The 18,157-nt window shown below is 39.2% G+C and overlaps 5 protein-coding genes across 5 annotated transcripts; 4 read left to right on the top strand and 1 right to left on the bottom strand.

Moving 5' to 3' along the window:
- The first annotated feature begins 3,280 nt into the window (after positions 1-3,280).
- LOC147514942 (uncharacterized) lies at positions 3,281-4,156 on the top strand. Its single transcript, XM_086592747.1, has one exon. It carries the CDS (start codon positions 3,281-3,283, stop codon positions 4,154-4,156), a length of 876 nt encoding a protein of 291 aa, XP_086448873.1.
- A 1,488-nt stretch (positions 4,157-5,644) lies between these two features.
- Positions 5,645-6,187, top strand: LOC147514941 (uncharacterized). The gene has a single exon (XM_086592746.1). The coding sequence runs from the start codon at positions 5,645-5,647 to the stop codon at positions 6,185-6,187; it is 543 nt and encodes a 180-aa protein (XP_086448872.1).
- Positions 6,188-6,266: 79 nt separating this feature from the next.
- LOC147514940 (uncharacterized) lies at positions 6,267-6,821 on the top strand. The gene has a single exon (XM_086592745.1). It carries the CDS (start codon positions 6,267-6,269, stop codon positions 6,819-6,821), a length of 555 nt encoding a protein of 184 aa, XP_086448871.1.
- Positions 6,822-6,912: 91 nt separating this feature from the next.
- Positions 6,913-9,701, top strand: LOC147514939 (uncharacterized). Its single transcript, XM_086592744.1, has 4 exons — positions 6,913-8,254; positions 8,373-8,707; positions 8,767-8,915; positions 9,014-9,701. Exons 1-4 carry the CDS (start codon positions 6,913-6,915, stop codon positions 9,699-9,701), a joined length of 2,514 nt encoding a protein of 837 aa, XP_086448870.1.
- Positions 9,702-14,786: 5,085 nt separating this feature from the next.
- Positions 14,787-17,804, bottom strand: LOC147514938 (AAA-ATPase At3g50940-like). Its single transcript, XM_086585617.1, has 2 exons — positions 16,613-17,804; positions 14,787-15,590 (listed from the first exon to the last, which is right to left on the bottom strand). The coding sequence occupies exons 1-2, from the start codon at positions 17,603-17,605 to the stop codon at positions 15,231-15,233; spliced, it is 1,353 nt and encodes a 450-aa protein (XP_086441743.1). The 5' UTR covers positions 17,606-17,804; the 3' UTR covers positions 14,787-15,230.
- Positions 17,805-18,157: the final 353 nt, after the last annotated feature.

Raw genomic sequence — 18,157 nt, 5'->3', positions numbered from 1 at the left:
ACTCATGATGTCTATGTCTAGCCTCGAGGTCAAAAAAATTTCACTCATGACGTCTATGTCTAGCCTCGAGGTCAAAAAATTTATCACTCATAACATCTATGTCTAGCCTCGAGGTCAAAAAAATTTCACTCATGATGTCTAGCCTCGATGTCAAAAAAAATTCACTCATGACGTCTATGTCTAGCTTCAAGGTCAAAAAAATTCACTCACGATGTCTAGCCTCAAAGTCAAAAAAAAATTCATAATGTCTATATCTAAACTTAATGTCAAAAAAATTCACACTCGACGTCTATGTCTAAACTTGATATTCCAAAAAAAAAGAAAACAAATCTATGAATAGTATTAAAGAACAGTGTCGATGCACAGTGTTGGATGAATAGTATCTATGGAAAAAAAAAAAAAAAAAAAAAACCCTATTTTCTAATTTATTCTCGAAATCTTCAAAGTTTTGCTTATAAAATTTGAAAAATTCGAAAGAGGGCGATGTGGTGTCCAAATATCGTACATATCGATATTCGACATTATTTCAATAAAATTCTAATACAATATCGGCATGAAGGCGGATATATTCATTATAAATTTCAGGTACAAAGAAAAGAGACAAAGATAGACACATGTTAAAAAACTATTGAATGGACATATGTGGAGCAACTATAAAATGAGTGGAGACAAAAGAAAAAAGGACCAAATTCATTTTCTCCCACTTTACTTTTTATATTTCTTACATGTGGTGGACTGTAAACACCATTAATGCATAAGAAAAATTTTTGTTAATTTTATCTTTTTCTTCTTGAATCTTACATAAGCCATCAGGAGTGCAATTATAACGAAATTACAAATACCACATCAAACCTAAACAAAGAAACAACAGTAGAACACCCGTTGCCAAAGGTCTCAATAACATGGGTGGGAGCAACGGAGCATTCCATTGCCACCCTACCTTTCTAATTAACTACACTTTTAATTTTGAAAAAAAAATAAAAATAAAAAAAATAAAAAATAAAATCATACCCAAACTAACTATGCACTACCAGACTAACCAGAGTGATCTATATCAATACATCTATAGCCCTTTCCAACTACAGATTCTTCCGTACCAAAGCCTAATGTAGTAGTTAACAACTCTTGAAATCATAAACAAAATAGTCCCAGAGACACTCCATTAACAAAAAAATGTCTTTGGGAGCCCATTAAGGCATCAAACTCCCCAAACAAAGAGGCAGCACCATCACGGCATCATCGCCATGTAGGGGTGTTCATTTGCGTCGGGTTGGGTTACTCGTATCCAAAATATCAGTTTTTTATGGGTTTCGGATTACCCGATAATTGAACCGATAGTTTCGGGTCGATATTTGTAAATTACCATGGTATTGGGGGGCGGGCATGGCATCAGAAAGCGAGTCTTCCTCGTTACAGGCGGGGTGACAAATAGTCCACATCCGCATATGTAGAATCAACCTAAACCACAATTGACTGGCCACAGTTGTTATCATTCGTGGCACTTTCCTTCCTTCCCCCAGGCAACAACACCTTTGGAAGGAAGGCGATCGAGACCGGAGAAGGTCAAACTCTGGGCGGGCTGCCAGGTTTCGCCTACACTACGGTTGAACAAGATTTCACCTTTTTTGAGGGCTATCTCGTGCCTCTCAATTCCCACTTCAAGCTTGGGAAGTGCCTTGCTTTATCTCGGTATGGGGTTCAAGTAGAAGATGAAAACCACCAACCGAAACCTACTCTATACCCGATTGGGTCGGGTATTCTGTGGGTTTCAATTTCGGATAACCCGATTAAAACCCGATTCTCCAAAACCCCAAAAAAAAGTACGTGAATTTGTGAAAGAAGAAGAAGAAGAAATTGGAAGATGCTGGGTGACTTGAACATTTTCATACAAAAAGAAAAACAAATAACAGCACACCACAAAGCCAAATGAACTCAAACACATCAATAACCAAGCATCACCTATGCAAATGCAACACCACCCGCAAGTTCTTTCAATGTCAGTAATTCTCGACGGCGAATAACAACTTCTAAATCACTTTCCATGAATTCAAACACAAGATACAAACCATCCTTGTGAAAATGCATCCATTGATTGAATTGTATTCAGATATTTTAATTCTTTGAACAATTTTATTTTCCTTACTACTATGAAATTCATTATTGAGTTGGTGGTTTGTGTCTTGTTCATTGGTAGGGTGGATTTCTTTGAAAATGAAGAAGAAGGGTGTGTTTGGAAAGTGGAGATGTGGTGTGAAGGTTTCACTTTTGATGAAGTTTCCTTGTTATCCTCGATGAGAATTTTTTTGCTCCCAGGTCTGAGCCCCACAGTGCTCACAGGCACGACACGTGTCCAAAAATGTCAACAAAAAAATAAAAAACCAAAACAAAAACCGAAAAGACTCGGACTCTCACTCTCTCTTACAATTCCTCTCTTTCCAACCCGGAAACAGTTCCTACCCATCTGCAAGCAACAATCCCACACTGTTGAACTCGCCATTGAATTGTCGGGAAGTCATAAATAAAAAGCATTCCAACTATTATTACACCTAAAGCATGGCATTTATTTGAATCTATTTGGGCTTCTTGTTAATATGAGGTTTCTTGTTAATATGAGGTTGTTGTGATTTTTTTTATTTTATTTTATTTTTTTGGTAAAGTGGGTTTTGTGTGAGTTTGGATTTGAGGTTGTGCGCCATGCGTGTGAGGTGCTGAAGATAGAAGATAGGGACCTTGGTGAATATGGGAAATGAGATTGAAGGTATAAAGTTTCTTTAATGGTGTTAGAATATGTCGGTATTAGAATATGTCAAATATGGAAAGTCTCACGTTTATATAAGTGTGGACATTCATATCTAGTAGTTTCTATTTTATTAGGTTTTAGTTTAGTATAAGTATGTAACTCTAGGTAGAGAACTTTTCCTTGCTGTGGGAGATAGCAGCACTTTTCCTCTTCCTTTGGGGCTACCTTGCTGGCCATAACTTCACAACTCCTCCTCCCTCTCTCCTCCCCTAAACCCTTTCTCCTTCTCCCCCTCCCCTCTAAACCCCACCCCCCCCCCCCCCGTTTCTAGCTTTCTTTTTGATTCGTACGCATCGTTGTGTCCTTTCTTTGGCCTGAAGGCAAGGACTGGCCTGAGTTAGTGGAGTATCTAACTCTGGTTGTGAGGTGTTCTTGGGCTGGCAGCTGAACAGGGGAACTATGAGCATCTTAATTGAGACAGATATAGTCCAGAAAGAAGATAATAGTAACACCAATTAGATTGAGACCCTTCAACAGAACATGAAAAACCTGTTCTTTGGAAAGAAAAGGACTACAGTTATAGAGCTCAACTGCATTAATATAAAGAAAAACGTCATTGAGGAGCTTACTCTGATTGGAAAGTTTCTTGGTAGATACCCACTAAAGCTAGAGGAGGTTGGAAAAGATATGCATAGAATCTGGCAAACAAAAGGCAGCATAACTCTTGAGCGCCTGGATAGGGAACATGTAAAGATGAGTTTTGAATCTGATAAGGAATGGCAACATGTGCTACATAATGGCCCATGGATGCTGGAGGGTCAGGTATTCTCTGTAAAGGCATGGTGTAGAGGATGGAGCTTAGATGACTACCAGTTTGACCTAGTCCATTTCTGGGTACAAGTCTGGGATCTTCCAAAAGAAAGAATAAATAAGGTTAATGTCTGGAAGATTGGGGCTGGGCTAGGGAAGGTCTTGGAAGTGGACATATCCTGTCCACTTGAATTCAATCAACAGGTAGCTCGGATCCAAATAGAGATGGATGTTAAAGAAAGACTGCAGAAGGACCAACAGATCAAGTTGGAAACAGGAGAAGAGATAGTGGTTAGATTCAGGTATGAGAAGTTGGAATTGTTTTGCTATTTCTGCGGTGTTATTGGACATGACCAGCTAGCATGTAGATTGCGCAACCAACACCGATATGATCTGATGAAATGTGGAGGATCTCTGAAGGATGTCAAACAAAATTTTAACAGCCAAATTAAAGCCAATAAGTTTTACAATGGAGTTGCTTTTATGGGGAAACAATCTCTCATTATAGCTGGGCTCCCATCTAAGCTACGATTCGAAGAAACTCCGGCATCGGAAAGAATGATCTGGGAAAATAGTGGCCGGAAAAATATGGTAAGGAATAAATAGGACAGCTGGGTAGGGCCTAGGGCAACTGACACAGGGGACGAAAAAGACAAGAATAAGGAAGGAGCAGTGGTGTCAGGAACAGGATTCAGAACTACAGTCTCAACGGCTACCTTAACAGATACCCCAACGGCTAGTAAGTCAAAGGTCGCCATGGGAGCTAAGATCAATTCAAATGGGGAACACGGACCTGGGCCTCAGGCCCAAAGGCTAGAAGTACAGAAACAGGGAAGTGGGCTCAAGGACCTAACTGAATGGGGGAAACAACTAAGCCCACAAGTGAACCAGATGAGTCTAGGGCTCGTGATGCTGGATACTCAAGCGACTTTGGGCTTAACCCACTCTGGAATGATTTGGGATAATAAGATGGAGGCCTCTCACACAGAAGCGGTTTGGGTGTTGGATAATGCTAATAAAAGGAATCAGGTGGAAGGTAAGGCTGATGAGTGCGATAGGAGTAGGACAGAGGAAGATAAATTAGGTGAGCAGAGTGATTATCCATCCCCCAAAAAACCTTCGCTTGTTTTCAAAAATGGTGCCTCGAGCCTCAAAAGATCTGTATCAGACAAACCAAACCAGAAGCTACATATGCAAGAGGACCAAGCTGGCAAGCAACCAACCAACCCCAACAGACCAACACATGGTAGAGGCTTTAAAATCATGGTTTCCCGAGGTGGAAGAGAAAAGGGCACCAGAGCTGAGCTTAAAGCAAGGCTGGAAAGAGAAGAAAGGGAGCAAGGTGAGAGCTTTCAAAAAAAAAGAAAAGAGAAAATTAGATCTGAGTTGTGTCAAGGAAGGGGAAATGGTGTTGAATGGGGGAATTGGATGGGTTAGGAGGAGGAAAAGGGTAGTAGAACAAAGGTCAAAGAAAGCTAAGCAAAAGGCAGCTGAGATTAGGAATCAGGGGAAAGGGCACCTCTTGATTCCAGAAAATGCTTATATAGTGCAAGTATCGAGTGACTCAGCCATATCTAACTCCTCAGAGGAGTATATTGATATTGTTTCTACTATAGATACTAACCCAACTGCATCGGAGGAGACGATGGATACAACAGCAAATGAGTCAGGAATTTCAGAAGAGATGATTGGGGAACATCAAGTACCAATGGAATTTTATTTTTCGGATAATGAAGAGGAACTGGAAAACGAAGGGGGAAATCAGAATCAAAGGGGAAGACATGGACAGGAGGAAGAGCTAGTAATCCAACCAGCACCGCTGGCTATCGATGACTCAACGGTGGATAGAAATGAAGTCCAAGGAATACAAAGGACACAGAGGGAACAAGGAAATGCTGGAGTAAGCAAGACATGTTCAGAACAGAGGATGGAGGAAAAACAAAGCATGGGGAACTCTTACAGTGGGGGTCTGGATACTCCTCCAGGGTTCGCGGCGGCTGTCCCATCACAGCTGCCTTGGTATCCATGATGATCCACGCCTGGAACTGCCGGGGGATAGGTACCACCACGGCGGTTCAACAATTAAAGGACCTGATGGGTAGGCACAATGTAGATATAGTGTGTTTGGCTGAAACTAAAGCAAGCAAAGAGGGTATTGGTAGGTTAAGTAAGAAGCTCAAGCTGAGTGGACATTTTGCGGTTCCTGCACAAGGTCTGAGTGGAGGTCTGGCTATTCTATGGAAAGAAGGAGTGGACATAGAGATTATGGGGGCATCTCACAATCAAGTCACAGGTAAAATTTCAAATTATTTCAGTACTGTTGACTGGTTTTTCTCTTTTGTTTATGGGGAACCAACTGCCCACAATAGGAAAAAGGTTTGGGATGAGTTGAGGGGACTAGCCCCTTTGATTCCTGGCCCTTGGGTTTTATTTGGTGACTTTAATGCCATAACTCAGTTAAATGAGAAGGGGAGAAGTATCTTTACCAAGAGTATGCAAGAGTTCAACAGCTTAATTAATGATCTTGGCTTGGTGGACTTGGGTTTTAAGGGACCCAAGTTCACCTGGAGCAATAATCGTAGACCTGGTGCCCATGTTCTTGAAAGGCTAGATAGATCGAGCTTTGGCCTCTCCTGAGTGGTTAACTCTGTTCCCTCATGCCCTTGTCCAGACTGTGGCCAATGCCTCCTCTGACCATATTTCTCTTATTATTAAGATGGTTAAAAGGGAGGAGTATAACCCTAGACCCTTCAAATTTTTTAATATGTGGCTCGCTAATGATATGTGTAGACCTGTGATAGAGAAAGCTTGGGATGCTATTACTCATGACCTTCCTGATAGCAACTTGATTCATAAGCTTAACAAAACTAGGGGGGATCTGTCTGTGTGGAATAAAGTTGTGTTTGGTAACATTTTCTCGAATATCAAGGCTACTCATAAGGAGCTGGACAAGGTCTTGGCTAAGCCTTTCTCTAGGGAGAATTATATTAAACCAAAAGAGTTGAAAGAGACTCTGCTGGACTGGTATGATAAGGAGGAGGATTTTTGGAAACAAAAGTCCTCCACTGACTGGATTAAGGATGGGGGAAAGAATACCAAATTCTACCACCTCTCAAATTTATACAGAAGGAGAAAAAATAACATTGAGAAAATAAAAAATGAAGATGGGATTTGGCAGGAAGGGAGAACTGCTGTGGGAAACTCTCTCAACCACTATTTTTCTGAGATTTTTCATTCTGATCAACCTGAAAGGGATGATCGGGGATTATGAATCTCTGTTCCACAGAATAGTGAGTGAGAGAGAGAATGAGATTCTCATTAGTGTCCCCAGTAAGGAGGACATTTGGAAGGTGGTGAATAAAATGGGCAGCCTTAAAGCTCCTGGTCCAGATGGTTTTCAAGGTGTTTTCTATAAAAAGTGCCTGGACATTGTTGGTCCAGCTGTGGTGGCCTTTGTGCAAGACTTCTTTACCAATGGCCAGCTTAACCCTAGTTTCAACGAGACCTACATTGCCTTGATACCTAAGGTGGTAAACCCTGATCATGCCTCCAAATTTCGTCCTATCAGCCTATGCAACTTTGGGTACAAAATTGTATCAAAAGTTCTTGCCAATAGGCTGAAAGGGCTGTTGAACAGGATTGTGTCTCCTTTCCAAGGGGCCTTCATCAAAGGCAGGAGCATTGGGGACAATGTAGGTCTTGCCTGTGAAGTCTTCCACAATATGAAAAATATGAAACATAAGGGAGAGGGATGGTGTGCCCTTAAGCTAGACATGGCCAAGGCCTACGATAGGGTGGAATGGACGTTTGTGGATAACATCTTTAAACAACTTGGATTTACAAACAAGTGGAGAAGCATGATTCACCAGTGCTTATCCACTGTTTCTTTCCAAGTTATGCTTAATGGCTCTCCATTGGAGAAGGTGACTCCTGAGAGAGGGCTGAGACAAGGGGACCCCCTATCCCCATATATCTTCATCTTGATCTCGGAGGCCCTCTCAAGGATGATTGCTAGAGCAGAGGTCAACAATGAGCTTCATGGTGTTCGGATAAGGAAAAATTCTCCGGCCCTAACACACTTGCTCTATGCTGATGACTTAATCTTATTCATTAAGGCTAATCTTGCTGAAAGTGGACACCTAAAAAAGATCCTGGAGGATTACTGCCAAGCCTCAGGGCAGAACATTAACTTTGAAAAGTCCAGTATTTTCTTCAGCAGAAATGTAAAGTATAGACAAAAGATTAAGCTTAAACGTTTCTGGAAGATGAGGAACTTTGACCCAAAAGAGAAATACCTTGGTGTCCCCATTATGCTGTCTATGAAAAAAGCTGAGGATTTTGACTTTCTTGTGGACAGAATCCATAGGAAAGTCAAGGGTTGGAAAGCTAGAGTGTTGTCTCAAGCTGGGAGAACTACACTCATCCAAGCTGTTATCCAAGCCACCCCCCTATATGTTATGTCTACTTACATGTTGCCTGTCTCAACATGTAACAAGATAGACAAAGCTTGTAGGGATTTCTGGTGGAATGGAACAGATCAATCAAAAAGTGTTCACACCATAGGGTGGGATCAGATTTGTAAGAGCAAACTTGAAGGGGGCCTAGGGCTCAGGAAAACAAGAGATATGAATGTGGCTATGTTAGCCAAACTACCTTGGAAAGCAGCCACAGACATTCACTCTCTGTGGACTAAAACTATGTTCAGTATTTATGGAAAGAAATAGATAGGAGATGTGGAGAAACCTCCTGATCAAGCCTCCTACTTCTGGAAGGGCATACATCAAACTTTTAACTCCATAAGTGGGGCTGATATGGAGAATAGGACAGGGATCTACTACTTCCATTCTGAAGGATCCATGGCTAAAATGTCTTGATAAGCCTGTGACTCTAGAAGAATTGGGAGTAGTGGATGACTCTCTGTCCAATTTGCATGTGTCCGACCTCTTCCTGCCAGACAATAGTGGCTGGGACTCAGCCAAACTTAATCAGCATTTCCATCCATTCATATGTCAGATGATTCAAGAGATTGTTGTCAGACCTGAGGGGGCAACAGCTGATAAAATGATATGGGCTATGGAAAGGTTTGGAAAACTTACTGTTAAGTCTGTCTATGAGTATCTGAGGGGAAATAAAATGCTGAGATGGGGCAAAGTTCTGGTATGAACTGCATAGCTCTTAAATAAATATGGAAAACCCCTCTGCCTGCCTATATCCAGATGTTTGTCTGGAAAGAGTATATGAATGTGCTCCCTCTAGGAGACAGGCTGGCTGAAAAAAATATGAAAGGGGATTTCACATGCCCTTTCTGTTACAAAGAGCTTGAGACAGCTGAGCACTTATTCTTCAAGTGCACTGGACTAGAGCAGTATGGTTTAGCTCCCAAGTGGGATTGCGAACCAATCACTTCCAGCAACATCAAGACTTGAGGGAAAGAATTGATATGTTCCTGTCCTGGTGCCATAGCAAAAATAGTGAGATAGCCTGGGCTGGGACTCACATCATGTTCTTGATCCAACATATTTGGAAAGCTAGAAATGAAGCCAAATTTGAACACAGGAAGGCAAATAGGGATCGCATCATCAGACTGAGCAAAGGATTGGCAGACAAGTGCTTCGAGGCTTTCAGAGAAGCTTCTCTAAACCCTCTAGAACCTTCTCTCTCTGAATATGATTTGAATAATATGTTTCCTATTATACCAAATGATTGCATAGTGATGAGATTTGATGCATCTTTCTGCAGGAACACAGGATGGACAGGGGCTGGAGCAATCTCCAGTAACAGCGAAGGGGATATAGTTGGAGCTGCAGTAAGGAGATTCAAGGCTAGGGAGTCAGGGGAAGCAGAGATGGTTGCAGCAGAAGTGGCAGCTCTGTTGGCAAAACAGCTGGGACATAGCAATTATGTTTTGGAAGGTGACAATCGGGAAGTGATCAAGGCGCTTCAAGGAGATGACTGCCCTTGGTTCCTAGAGACGCTGAAGACATCTATATCATATAACATTTTGGGTTTGAATTCATGTTCTTTTGTTTGGAGAAGTAGGACTTTTAATGGGGATGCAGACACCCTAGCAAAATGGGCTAACCATCAGCTGGGTGGGTCTGATCTTCTGAAGTGTATGCTTGATCAGAATTGTTTTCCTGTTCATCTTTAGCTGGTTTTATCTAATCTAAAAAAAAAAAAAAAAAAAAAAAAAAAAAAACTCTAGGTAGAGAACACTCTATATACAAGAATATAATGACTCTAACCCTATTATTCTAGCCTACTCTCTTCTAAATTCTTCTTCTTCTTGGTTTTCTCTCATTAAAACAATGTCATAACTCTCCTAGCATCAACACTAATATAAAATTCTACATGGTATCAGAGCATTATGTTCAAATATAAATTTGGTATGCTAGGAGAGGTATCTCCTAAAATTGGTATACAAGAAGAAGAAAAAAAAATCAATTCTTTTTCAGTTTTTTAGTATTCAAGTCAAGTTTCAAGAAGAAGAAGGATTTCTCACAAGAAGAAGTTCTTATATCTCAATTCAAGTTTCAATTTTTTCTCTGGTGGGTTTTACTGTTCACATGCACTATTCACAGGCAATGTTCACGGTTACTGTTCACCAGTACTATTCACAGTTACTATTCACCAACACTGTTCACGGTAATGTTCATCGCCATGTTAAAGTAAGTTTTCGAGATTCCGCTAGTGTTTAAAGTTTGTTTGAAGAATGCTAGGAGAGAGATCCGAAGTTTCTCAGTATTGGTTTATTAGTATTGTTTCGCTTCCACAATCTACGTCTTCCACAATCACTCTATCTTAATATTGATAAGAGGGGCACAACCTCTTTGTATCCCGGAGTCTTTGAAGTTAGTATTGGACAGGCGCGCACGCGCTCAGTCCGCACGCCAAAAGTTGATTTTCAGTATTGTTCGTTTTGTATTCAGAGAAGATGGCATGGGGCACGCTCCAGAATTGCCTGAGATGGGCGCTGGGTGCGCTCTTACTTGACTCGACTTCCAAGCAGTTAAGCACGGGGCGTGCTCCAATATGCCTTGATGAAGGCGCGCCCGCGCTCTAGCTTCCACACATCAGGTTTTGAGATTTTTAGAGATTGCCATTCCAAAAGGTAAATATGTTTACTTTCTTAGAGATTTTGTATGGTAATCTAGTGATAAACGTAAAATGACTAGCTTACCTACAAAATGAACTACGTATCCACAACGTAAGTAAACTAAACTTTTTACGTTTATCAAAGATTTATTCTACTCTCAACCAATTGAGGTATAGTGGAGTAGATAGAGTTCGTTCCACTCCTAGTACTCTAGCATGCTTGTTCTCTAATCTAACTAGTCGTTTTTAAGTCTATGAGAGATTTACGAAGGGAAATTAGACTACGATGCAACTACCCACGAGATGCAACTAGTCGCTTATCAGTCAACTAAGGGAATGCTACGTTGATTCTATGATAAGGAGTTAGAGGGGGATTGATTCCACCTTAACTCAACTTAATCCACTAAACGAATTTAATCGTCAGTAATCCGAATTGAGCGCCCTGAGAACAATTGGTTATTCCTAATCCCTAATTATACATGGCATTTCTACCAATTATAACTAGCATGTGAACAATTAAACCCATTCTCATGGTGAACTAATCATTTCTAGAGTGGAATAGAAAATACGACGACTTCTACGATAATCGAATCAAGCTTTCATCAAGGCTTCACAACCCTCTAATGGAGGTTTAGCCTTGAATCATTCATAATCATTTCCATTTATATTAAAACTAAACATAATATAAAGCATTGAAATTTATTTAATTAAACAATAATGAAATCTAATTTAATGACTAAATTGAACTAAGGACATAAATTGAAATTAGATCTAGAATTGGAATTGACAAAATCGAAATGGATAAAGAATACTACTTTATTGATCTAATCAAATGAAGAACAAGATTCAAAGGTTTAATCTAATAAGGGATTTGAAACTAATTAAAGAAAACAATTAAATCTAGATCTAGAAGCTATTTTAATGGCTACTTTCTATTCTAAGCTATGAACCCTAATTCTCTACTAATTAATCTACCCTATGCTACCATTAACAAAGACTTAAGCTTTTGTTCTTATACATTCAGATCCAAAATTCGTGCATGGGCTTGGAGCCATGGGTTGGGCGGAGAATCGGGGCCCAAAACCCAATTCTTTTCAAATTCAAAAGGCCTCTTCAGCTGCAGTTGACTTCCACAGACTTTTCGTCCACTTCTGCTCCTCTGATTGGGTCAAGGCTTGGACCATTGCAAAGCTCTTTCCGAGCGGTCGTTTTGACATAAGGTATGCCCAATTCGAGGTCCGAGTCCAAAGATACGGCTTTTGGAAGTTCTTTGACTTTTGCTCCTTTATCTCGCTAAAGTGGTACATTTCTGCACATAATGGACTTTGAAACCTGAAATGCATAAAAACGCGTAATCAGTGTTAACTCTTACTTATTATTCACATAATTGGTCTAACAGTATGATTATTAAGGGGTTAAAACTACAGTTTTGGGCTCTTATCATCTAGTGGTGGATAATAAAGGTCCAGTCACGCCTATGTGGTATTTAATTTAGTAATAGAGATTCGTTACTGACTAATGGAATTCAAGATTCTATTGGTGAAAATATTGAGGTTCATCCTTGCCGACAGTTACATATTATCAGCTCGTTTCTATATGGAGTTTGATTATAGGCTTGTTGGGTGTTGTGATCTGGTATGTAAATGGGTAGAAAAGAAGGTCAAATTGGGCAATGTTGAGCTATTTCCTATGTGAGTTATCATGTTCGTGTTACAGATTTAACTCACTCGAAGAACAAATAGTCGGTCAAATTGGGCCAGATTCGATCTAGTTCGCGGTTTTTTGTTATCCTCATCATGTTTGGGGTGATTCTGTCCGCGTTATTTTTTGTGATCCTCATCATGTTTGGGGTTATCCAATTTGCGTTTTTTTGTGATCCTAATCATGTTTGGGGTTATCCAGTTCGCGTTTTTTGTGTGATTCTCATCATGTTTGGGGTTATCCAGTTCACGTTTATCATTTTTTTTACCCTTTATGTCGCTATGGTGCTCAGTGCTCAGTTCAAGTCGGAATAGACAAGCCTTTGTATGTTCCAACTCCATCTTGTATATGTAAACTTGAGGGGGAGATTATGGAGATATGAGGATCCAGAGTAATATATAAGGCAAGGAGAATATGGAGGCGTATGTGGAAGAGTACTTATGTCTCCATATTCCATCATGTCTTGGCGAATATGGAGACGTTGGTGGAAGAGTACTCATGTTTCCAGGTAGCAGTCAAAGAAAATATGGACTCTTCAGTATTCAGCTGGTAGCAGTCAAGACTAAACTGCAATTTCACTATTCAGTATTCAAGAGTACCTATAACAGTATTTTGCAAGACTTTAACAATGATATTGATAGTAGCAACCAAGAAGCTCACATCAAATCACTATTATTGTTTGCAATTTATGTTATGCAAGACTTCAACAGTGATATTGGTAGTAGCAGCCAATAAACTCACATCAAATTAGTGTTATTGCTTGTCATTGCCTAAACCGACAGCTTCATTTCCAGAATGTCTTAACAGTTGTTCGAGTTCTTTAACTAAAGATAGTTTTATCAGAAAGGGGGAGCTGCATTATTATATTTTCTTTCTGCCATTCAAGCTGCAATTTGCAAGTTTGCAGCATTACAACTTGAGGGGGAGTGTTAGAATATGTCAAATATGGAAAGTCCCACGTTTCTATAAGTGTGGACATCTATATCTAGTAGTTTCTATTTTATTAGGTTTTAGTTTAGTAAAAGTATGTAACTCTGGGTAGAGAACACTCAATATACAAGAATACAATGACTCTAACCCTATTATTCTAGCCCACTCTCTTCTAAATTCTTATTCTTTTTGGTTTTCTCTCATTAAAACAATGTCATAACTCTCCTAGCATCAACACTAATATGAAATTCTACAAATGGCTAATGAAGAAATGGGTATTTAACAAAATGTAAGGTTACCAATTTACATTAAATCATTAGGAGAAAATTAAAATGAATGAAAAGATTGATTTATTTTTTCCAAAATTTTCATGAATAAGTAGTTGGGTTAATGGAAGGATTGTGGAGAAGTGGTTGGTGGTGAGTTGTGGGAATCAAAACAATTTTATTCCCACATTTTTCAGCCGTAAAGGAGTTGGACTGATTTCTTTAAATGTCTCACCGGAAATTTGATGGCGATATTGTTGCCGGCACTGATGGTTGGAAATAGAGGAGAAGTAAGGGAGATAGAGAGAGAGGAGAGAGTTTTGGTTTTTTTTAATTCTGACTGACTTTTCTTGGACACATGTTGTGACTGTGAGCAAAAAATTTGAGGATAACACTCAAACTCGAAAACGACTTTATCAAATTTAATCAACTCAATCTTCCCTCCAAAACTCGCCTCCATGGTGACTGCCTGGCTGGTGAACTACTGAGTGGGCTGGGGTTTGGAAGGGTGAGCAAAGCCCACTCTCAAAGCTAAAGTTCGGCTCAATAAAAAAGGATTCCATCAGAATTTCATGGGGCAACTGAGAGTTTGAGACTACACATATGAAAGATGCACACATTCTAAGGGGGCCCTGAGAGGCTGAGACTAACCAGGCACAGCTACAAGTTTAAGTTTCTAACCGTCTGTATATCGATTCTATAATATAAATATGACAAACAGTGAGGAAGCTGGAATTGATTGCAGAATGGACACTTGAATCAGTTCAATCTAAGATTGCAACTCAGAAATCACAGCACTGAAGCTACGGCTACTAAATGCATTGGGAATCTAGAGTTAGTAATCTCATTCTTTGTAGCAACTAGTCGACTACTGAAGCCTGGTCGATTAAATATCTGGTACATGAATATTGTTAGTGTGTGTATACTGTCATACTTGAGGGTCAAGTGTCTTTTGTTTAAAATTCTGAAACCGAAGGGGGGATTCTGTTTTTTGGAAGGTAATGTACAAGATCGGCAGGTGCCGACTAGCAAAGTCGGTAAAACTTTAAACCCGCCGCCATCAAAGAGTTACTGATCTCATTTAAAACAGGCTTACCAATAAATAATAATAATAATAATAATATATACAAGATGAGCTAAACAAAACAGCTCATACCCTTGTCTCTATTATCTGATGGAATGATCTAGACTTTAAAAAGAAAAAGAATAAACATATGAGCAATCAACCAGGGCGGTCCTGTTCATATACAAGAGGCCATTCTTTTACCGGTCCAGTAAACAATATTCACAAATTCACTTTGCATTTATTGATACACATTTATGCTTTTTTTTTTCTGATAATAACAAAAAAGTTCTGAACTATAAATCAAACTAAACACACTAATCCTCTTATGAACGCTACTATATCTGACAATGTTATAACTAGGCCTCCTTACACCAAAAACTTCAGAAATTGTGTGCCCAGAATTCGTACCAAAACTAAGAGTTGCATATAATGTAATGCAATTGCTGCTGCTTTGTTACACATTCTATTCTTATATCCCTTCAACAACTTATTCTCAATAATCTTGCTTCCCTTCAAATCTTTCTTATCTCCATCAGCATCATCCTTGTCACCTTACTCTTCATCCTTACTTTCTCTTTTGTCTTGTACTTCGGTGTTATCCAAATTTATTGCTTTGGTTTCTTCAGGTGGAGTTTTCTTTTTTTTCCTCGAGGAAATCAAGGAGTTCTTGGATGACAATATCGGGTAAGTCGTTCTTCATGAGTTTCTCAGCAACTTCTGCGGGGGTTACCTCAACGTTCTTCATCAGATTTTCAATATTTTCAAACAGAGGGTGCTTCTGAATCTGCAAGTAGTTAGAAGCCAGGACTTTGAAGCCATCAGGAGTGCAATAAGACATATGAATGTGCACGTCCATTCGGCCTGGACGTAACAAGGCAGGGTCTAATTTGTGCTTGTGGTTAGTTGTGAACACAATAATCCTTTCATCACCACAGGACGACCATAGCCCATCTATCGAATTGAGCATCCCAGAGAGAGTCACCTGTGACATACAACTTGAGCTAAGAGGCTTTCCTTGGAATTCCACAGAAAGAGATAATCACAATTAATTTTGTAAGTGCTTTATAGTACACGAATCGCTTCATATAAACATAAATACGATGGTCCACATGGACCAAAATATCGCCGATAGATATATATCGGTATATTGGTACACCGATATCGATATTTCCGATATATATCTACCGAATATAGAATTCTTTTTTTCCGATATATATCGGAATTTCCGATATAAAACTTTATATCGCCGATATAATCGATATATCCTATATTTACGATATATATCGGTTGACTTTTTGACTATTTTTTAATATAAATCCGATATTTCCAATATATTTCCGATATTATATGTCCGATATATATGATATTTCCGATATTTTAAATAGTTTGGAATAGTCACCAAAATAATAGATATATCCGATATATCCGATATATATCGGTTTTTGGGTACACCGATATATTGATTGATATCGATATTTTGGGCCTTGATGGTCCATGCTTTTAGTCAACTTTCTTCAACATTCTTTTGAGTTAGAAAGTTGTGCACTGAAATCATGGCTCATGAGTTTCATTTTCTACTTGAAATCAAAATAAATTTGGGATTCTACTATTTTTTTTCTTTGTAAACAAGTCTGCACAATGAAGTCCAAATCAAGAAAATGGACAAACAAGCTAATAAAACCCATAAGTGCATGAGATCAGGCAGGACCTACTGTGAACCTTATGACAACAACTTGACCTTTAATGGCTCGTTAATGGTGTACTGAGACTTGGCCTAGTTTTCAACTGGGACTTTAGACGCCATGCCAATTTGCTACCTATTGGTCAAATGCAAAAGGTAAAACAAATCACAAATTGTTGTCATTTAAATTCAAACAACATATTCCATATTTTTTTTATAGTATTCACTTAACATCTATAACATTTATACTCCAATGCCTATATACGCTGATTTTCTAAAGAAGCAATCAATATCATAGGTAGGATCGTGGGAATAAAACTTACCTGTCTTTTGTCATCAACAGATAACTCTTGTTCTTTTTCCCTATCAAGCATGAGGCTGCTGCAGTCAACGTCCTCAACTACGAGTATTGATCTGTTTGCTGTAGCGACCATCAATTTTCTAAGCTCCGAGTTATACCGAATTTGATTGAGATCCAAATCATAAATGTCAAAATTTAGGTAATTTGCCATTGCAGCAACCAAACTAGATTTCCCTGTTCCAGGAGGTCCGTACAGCAAATACCCACGTTTCCAAGCCCTCCCCACTCTCTTATAGTATTCCTTCCTCTTAACAAACCCATCCAAATCACTAATAATATTCTTCTTAAGTTGGGGATCCAATGCAAGTGTCTCAAACGTCGACGGATGATTAAAATTTACCGAGGTCCACACATTTCCCAATGTCTCATAAATACCATCATAATTTACTGCAAACAATTTCACCGTTTTCTTTTCATCCATTATAATTTTCGCCTCCTCTAACACATACGGCAAGTAAGATCCCAACACCATATCTTTATACTTATCATGAAAACTAAGTTCAAACGATCGATTCTCAACCTGTCGTAGAGACACTGTAAAATTATTTGAACCCTGTGCATTGTTCTTAACTTGTTCACTATTCATTCTCCACTTAAACTTCACTCCCTCATAAACATCTACAACTTCTTCATCTTTTTCCATTGCTACTCTAAAACTCTTCTCACTCTTCGGTTTGCTGACTCTCAGTTTCTTTGTCGAAGGGTTTATCTTTCCCGCTAAATATATCTCCGCCGCTTCGTATAATTCATCACCAAATAGTCCATCATATTCTCTAATTGTCATTGTTAACTGCCGCGACATACGAGTGGCCACATGTCGAATGTAGCCATAAACATACTCTTGTGAGTTGTTTGGCAATATGGTTTGTGAAAATGACTGGAAAAGTACTACTGATGCTGCTACTGATGTAAGGGCCTGACATACGGTTGTTGCTACTAAACGATAGTCTGACATGGTTTTTTTTTTCAATAGGAAAAAAAGGGGTTGTCAAATTAAACGAAGTGTAAAAGGAATGGTTAGAATGAACTTACTGGAATGGAGAGATTAGAGACCTTTGATTACTTGAATTGATGCCTTCTTGTTTCTCCGCCAGGGTTTAAGGAGAGGTTTGATTGTTTGAAGCCGTGAAACCGAGAAGAGTCTTTTAAGTTTTGAAGCTTTTCTTGCAAGACACGTAGGCAAATTGAACGAAGTGCAAAATGTCACGATATATCGAAATTCAACACGGTTAAATGTTTCAGACATATCGATATTTGACACTAGTGTGCTGAAATAATGCGATTTTATATTGAAATATAACTGTTTCACTTGGGGATGGTCCGATTTCTCTGATACAAGCCACACAACTTCACCATCTTCTTATCAGTTAATTAATATGGATTTTGCTTTTTCTAGTAGGTGATATAGAGTAACGCGCTTGGTACGCAAAATTGTGATTCCCTTGTTTTTTTAATACACAGAACTCTCCATTCTACCGAACTCACAAGACATTGGAGGGAACATAAC

This window comes from Coptis chinensis, chromosome 2, assembly GCF_015680905.1.
Source record: "Coptis chinensis isolate HL-2020 chromosome 2, ASM1568090v1, whole genome shotgun sequence".
Taxonomy (NCBI): domain Eukaryota; kingdom Viridiplantae; phylum Streptophyta; class Magnoliopsida; order Ranunculales; family Ranunculaceae; genus Coptis; species Coptis chinensis.
Note: the sequence above shows the minus strand (reverse complement) of the source record. Positions and strands in the feature narration are given on the sequence as shown.

What these genes read in the sequence shown, in the direction of transcription:
- LOC147514942 (XM_086592747.1), top strand. Translation starts at nt 3,281, where the DNA reads ATGAAAAACCTGTTCTTTGGAAAGAAAAGGACTACAGTTATAGAGCTC.
- LOC147514941 (XM_086592746.1), top strand. Translation starts at nt 5,645, where the DNA reads ATGGGTAGGCACAATGTAGATATAGTGTGTTTGGCTGAAACTAAAGCA.
- LOC147514940 (XM_086592745.1), top strand. Translation starts at nt 6,267, where the DNA reads ATGGTTAAAAGGGAGGAGTATAACCCTAGACCCTTCAAATTTTTTAAT.
- LOC147514939 (XM_086592744.1), top strand. Translation starts at nt 6,913, where the DNA reads ATGGGCAGCCTTAAAGCTCCTGGTCCAGATGGTTTTCAAGGTGTTTTC. An exon ending in GTGGACTAAAACTATGTTCA is followed by an intron (nt 8,255 to 8,372) that starts GTATTTATGGAA and finishes TATGGAGAATAG; the next exon opens with GACAGGGATCTACTACTTCC. An exon ending in AAGTGCACTGGACTAGAGCA is followed by an intron (nt 8,916 to 9,013) that starts GTATGGTTTAGC and finishes CTGGTGCCATAG; the next exon opens with CAAAAATAGTGAGATAGCCT.
- LOC147514938 (XM_086585617.1), bottom strand. Translation starts at nt 17,605, where the DNA reads ATGTCAGACTATCGTTTAGTAGCAACAACCGTATGTCAGGCCCTTACA. An exon ending in CTGTTGATGACAAAAGACAG is followed by an intron (nt 15,591 to 16,612) that starts GTAAGTTTTATT and finishes TGTATGTCACAG; the next exon opens with GTGACTCTCTCTGGGATGCT.